General features: G+C 34.9%; 1 protein-coding gene across 1 annotated transcript; it reads left to right on the top strand.

Moving 5' to 3' along the window:
• Window positions 1-1,566: 1,566 nt before the first annotated feature.
• On the top strand, window positions 1,567-3,095 carry LOC131652043 (uncharacterized). Its single transcript, XM_058921820.1, has 2 exons — window positions 1,567-2,066; window positions 2,108-3,095. Exons 1-2 carry the CDS (start codon window positions 1,567-1,569, stop codon window positions 3,093-3,095), a joined length of 1,488 nt encoding a protein of 495 aa, XP_058777803.1.
• The last annotated feature ends 2,394 nt before the right edge of the window (window positions 3,096-5,489 follow it).

The following is a 5,489-nucleotide window of genomic DNA, read 5'->3' as shown; positions in this document are numbered from 1 at the left end:
TTAACAACAAAACATGCATATATTAATTAAAATACATTTAAATATTTTATAAAAATTAAATAATACATTTATATAATTATTTAAATATTTTTTATGTACAGCTTTTTTAAGTTATTATAAAATAATATTAATATTTGTAAAATGTTAAAAAGTTAATATTTATAAAATGTTAAAAATGTATAATTTTTTTTATTAAATCTATATATATTTATTAACGTTTTTATTAAAAATATTTAAAATTTTTAATAAATTTAAAATATATATAAATATGTAAAATTTACGTTTTTATTTACGTTAATATATTTTTATTTGTAAAATTTTTATTTACGTTAATATATATATTTATAAAAAATTTATAAAATATATATAACATTAAAATGTTAAATTTAACAGTTAACATATATAACATTAAAATGTTAAATTTTTATAATGTTAAATATATATAACATTAAAATGTTAAATTTTTATAACATTAACAGTTAAATTTAAAAAATTTAAAATATATATATATATATATATAACATTAAAATGTTAATAAACATTAATAAAGTAATATATAAACATATATTAATATATTAGTAATAAAGTATATTAATAAATAAATAAATAAAGTAATATATAAACGTAATATATATATATTTATTTGCTTTGGAAATTATAACACAATTGAGCATTCTGCTTCAGTGGTTGGTTGCGCAACTATTAACCATTGTTACCTGGGTTCGAAACCCAGGTTTTGCAAGTTTGATTATTTGCAATTTTGCAAGCTTTCCAAAAACATGCCCAGTCAGCAAGATACCATGCCTAGTCAACAAGATTCCCCTCGCTCAGTCAGCCAAACAAGGGATAGGGGGTGTCTGAAAACAGAATCTTGTTTTCTAAGGGGCGAAGGCTAAATTGTTTTTTAATAAGGGGGAAAACCGAATCTCGCTAATTTGGCAGGGGGTGAATAGTATTTAACCCTATAAGGTTTTATTGCAATTAAAAGCGTGCTGAAATATCATCAAAATTTTCGTATATCATTTATTTTGGTATAACACAAATGCAATTTTAGGGTCAAAAAATTCAATAAGTACTCATCAAAGTCCGTCTATTCAAATCATTGTCGAGTATGTTCCCTCGAGCCAATCTATTGGTCTCTCTCTCTCTCTCTTCAACAACTTTCTCGTCTTCGTAACCCAAAGAGGATCTATTCGTTAACGATCTCTAGTGCATAAATTCGCAAGAATGTCTCAACATTATGTTTCGTCTTCTACTAAGCATGTATCTGGTGAATAGGATGTATCCAGGTTAAATATCCACCCGGTATCACCTTCTCGCGACGAGGTTCTCAATGTTGTCCCATTGTCCATCGTTTTGTGCTCAGCAACAGAGTTCAAGAGGGAAAAAATGCCTTATGCAAGGTCATCGCAAGCAACCTTCGTTCCCCGTAGAGGTAATGTGTCTAAACCTAATGTTGAACCATATTGCCCTAATATCTCAAAGAAAAATATTGTAGTTGTTGATAGGCACGTTAAAAAGATTGTTTCCCAAACTTTAGGTATAACTGTGGATGAGACCCCTTAAATGCCTGCTGATGTAAACATGGATACTAACCCGCATGACACTACGGGCTCATCTAGGTTGGAAAAGGTTAGGGGAGAAGGGAGACTTGCCAAAATTTCCTCTTTAGTTCTAGAAGAAGTTAGAACCAGTACTGAGAAAGGGGTAGAAAAGCCCTCTGCAGGGAAGGAATCTTCAGCCATTCATCACACTTCTGAACCAAGGAAGTCAAAAAATCCTGCTGCTGAGGCTGTGGTGAATCTTGATGACTTATCTGATAATGATCTCATCCCTATTATGATGCTTGGGATTGCTGAGAGACTCAAGACCAGAAAAGGCAAGGTTGTGGCTACCTCCACTCCCACGAAAACAAAGACTAGGTATGGTCCCTCAAAGCCCTGGAGTAAAGAGGTTCCTAACTCCAACAAGAGGAAGATCAGGGATTCTGCTACTTCAGAAAGTGATGCTGAAGAGGATGTCCAAAACATCTTGACTAATCTGAAAATAAAAACCTCTCAGTTCACGTGCTCGATGCCCCTATGGACAACATTTATTTTCACTCTAGGGACAGTGTTAACCAATGGAAGTATGTTTATCAAAGGCGAATTGCTCTTAAAAGAGAGCTGGGAAAAGAGGCTCTTGAGTGTCCAAAGATTATGGATCTGATCACTCATGCTAGCTTGATAAAGACTGTAACTCGGCTTGGAAAATGCTATGACGGTCTTGTAAAGGAGTTCATTGTCAATATTCCGGTGGACTGTGCTGACCACAGAAGTAAAGAATTAAGAAAAGTGTATGTTAGAGGGAGATGTGTTGAATTCTCACCGGCTGTTATCAACAGATATCTGGACAGACGAGAAGATGAACAATGTGAATGGGAAGTGACAGACAACGAGGTTTGCAAAGCATTAACTGCAAATCAGGTGAATACCTGGCCGATGAAGGACAAGCTCCCAGCAAGTAAACTAAGTTTCAAATATGCCATCTTACATAGGATTGGGGCGGCCAACTGGGTTCCTACAAACAACTCTTCAGTTATCTCTGTGAGTTTTGGAAAATTCATTTATGTAGTTGGAAGCAAGAAGGCCTTTGATTATGGTGCCTACATTTTTGAACAAACTATGAAGCATGTTGGCACATGCGCAGTAAAGATGCCTATTGCCTTTCCTACTCTCATCTGTGGCATTATTATAAGCCAACATCGTGGGATTCTTCCTGGCACTGATGTCATAGCCAAACGTGAGTCTACTTTATCCCTTCATTTTAAACTTTTTACAGGTAAGCATGTCCCTAACATTGCCATGACATCTACATCTACTGATCCCAAGATCACAACCAAAGCAGAGATAATTTCTGATCTTGTGGAAGCCTTCAAAGAACTTGATGAAGTTATTAGGGTTAGCTCTGCAAGAAAGGCTAAGTTTGAAAAGATGATCAAGGACCTGAAAAAGGATGATAGTGCTGATGAGGAAGTGGGCTCTAAAGGCGGAAGGTCGGTTGATGAGGAGGACAACTCTGAGGCTACTGAGTCTGCTGGTCTTGAAGACAGCTAGAATCTGGCTAACAACTATTTTTGCTGTTTTTAGCACCTGCGTGTGCTTGCATTTTATTTGAAACTTTCCAAACTACCTTGAATATTTTTTTTACTCTTAATTTTGGCATATTCTGGCTAAAAAGGGGGAGTATTTAGTAGCTTAAGTTACTTACTAGTTAGTTAGTTAATAATGGTGAGTAAAGGGGGGGCATGTAGTATGTTGAGGGGGAGCATGTGAATATGTATGACCCTTTGTATGTGTCCCGTGTTGCTGCTCTGATTACTGTGTATGACCCTGATGCTGCTGCTCTGATTGCTGCGTATGACCCTAAGTATGTGACCTAATGATGTTTTAGCCAAAATTTGCCAAAGGGGAAGTTTGTTGGTTCTGTGTTGGCAGCAATTGTGGTAAAACATATTGGATGAATCGTCTCTAGATACTCTAATAATATTGGAGTGTGTGTGACCTGATTTATTGGGAGATTTATTGGGTGTTTTAGAACCCTATTTAATGATTGACCCAAGCCCATGACTGCTGGTGATTGCTGATCTATAAGAATTCAGCTAAACCTAATTGTGTAGCGTGGCATTTTGTTAAGGATCTTGTGTTGTAAGTTTTATATGTGTGCATTCACAAACCTATAGGTGTTGAATGTTGTGTGATCTCCGAAGCTGTTAAGCAAGGAGAGTATTTCGTCCTCATAAGCTTTCAAGCAGTGAGGATTGTGTGTGTCTTGGAAGAGTGTCTTCTAGTTTATTGCGTATGTTATTTTGTCACAGGGTGTTGTGACTGAAGGGATTTGAGGATGGCCTCATACCTAGGTGAGTCTTAGGTAGAAGTCTTAGGAAGGATATTGATTAAGTGAGGAGTTTTAAACGGGGGAGTTTAACTCTGAATTGATACTATCGAATATTGGTTTTGTCCCTGGCTTGGTAGCCCCTAGAGTAGGTGTACTTGTCACCGAACTGGGTTAACATATTGTTGTGTTCTTTACTTTCTGCATGTAGTTGTACTGTTAACATTATTGTTGTTAGCTTGTTCCATTAACAGATATTTGTGTTGTGACATCTCATTCGACATCACATATCTGATACCAAAATTCCAACTATTAAAATATATTATTTCTTGACCGAGGATGATTGTTCTAGAGAAAGATACAAGTAAAGTTACCAAAGTTATCAAAATTCAAAATAACTCAAACCCTCTCCGACAAATATATACCGCATATGAGCATCTATAATAGTGTAATTCATTTTTGGGTTTTTTTTAGGGGTTCAATTAGGGATGGCAACTGGTCGGGTCGGGTGCGGGTTTCATACTACCCAAACCCGCATCCAAAATCGGCACCCGAACCCAAACCCAAATGTTGCTCGGGTGGCAAAATAACATCCACGCCCATACCCGTTGGGTTCGGGTTTTTTCACCAAAACCCGAACCCGTAGCAAAATACATAAAATACATTTTTCCTACAATTTTCCACAATATTATATATATAAGCGGGTGTGATTTCGGGTTTCAGGTGCGGATTTTACAGTACCCAAAACCGCACCTGAAATATTGAGTGGGACCCAAACCCAAACCCAGTCAACTCGAGTTTTCAACCGTTGACTCGGGTTCGGGTGCGGATGGACCCCACGGGTTTGGGTCTGCTCGCCATCCCTAGGTTCAATAAACCACGTCATTTTGAAGCAATTCGTTCATTTTTAACTTCGATGATGCAAATAAAAAAAACTCATATTAGGTCCAACAACTTTACCTCATATATTAATATTTGGATCAATTACACTTTTGGTCCTTCTAGTTTGATATTTTTAACTTTTAGTTCATCCATTTTAAAAATCAGTTTTTTAGTCCCTCAACTTTATATTATTTAGGATTTTATTGGTCCCCTTAAATTTTGCGCAGCTGCCCTTCTCATTAATGACATGACATTGATACAGTGGAGACAAGTTAGATTTATTTAATTTTTAATTTAAAATTATTTACTTTCAATTTGTAAATTAATAAAAATCTTTTATATTCCAATTTAAACATTACCAAATTATTAAAAAAAAATACTAACTAGTAATAATTAAAGAAATATAAATTATATTCATCTTCACCATATACAAAAACATCATCCAAATTCAAAAAAACTAGAAAAATAAAACGAAAAATGACTAGTATATCTTAAACTTGAAATACAAATTATTAAATACCTTTTTGTAGAAAGAAATGAATATTAGGGAAAATGCTTGAGTTACAAAGCACTCAAGTGATATGATTGTATACAATCAAGAGAGTAATTACATGATTAAGATTGAAGTTATTTCCTAGGTACATGTATGTCATTTATAAGGAATGGATTCCTAGACCCCTAGATACATGAATAGGCACTTAAATTATAATTCCAATAGTTGGAATAATTCCACT

This window comes from Vicia villosa, linkage group LG1 (assembly GCF_029867415.1).
Source record: "Vicia villosa cultivar HV-30 ecotype Madison, WI linkage group LG1, Vvil1.0, whole genome shotgun sequence".
Lineage (NCBI taxonomy): Eukaryota > Viridiplantae > Streptophyta > Magnoliopsida > Fabales > Fabaceae > Vicia > Vicia villosa.
The sequence above is the reverse complement of the archived record's forward strand: the minus strand, read 5'-3'. Positions and strand labels throughout refer to the sequence as shown.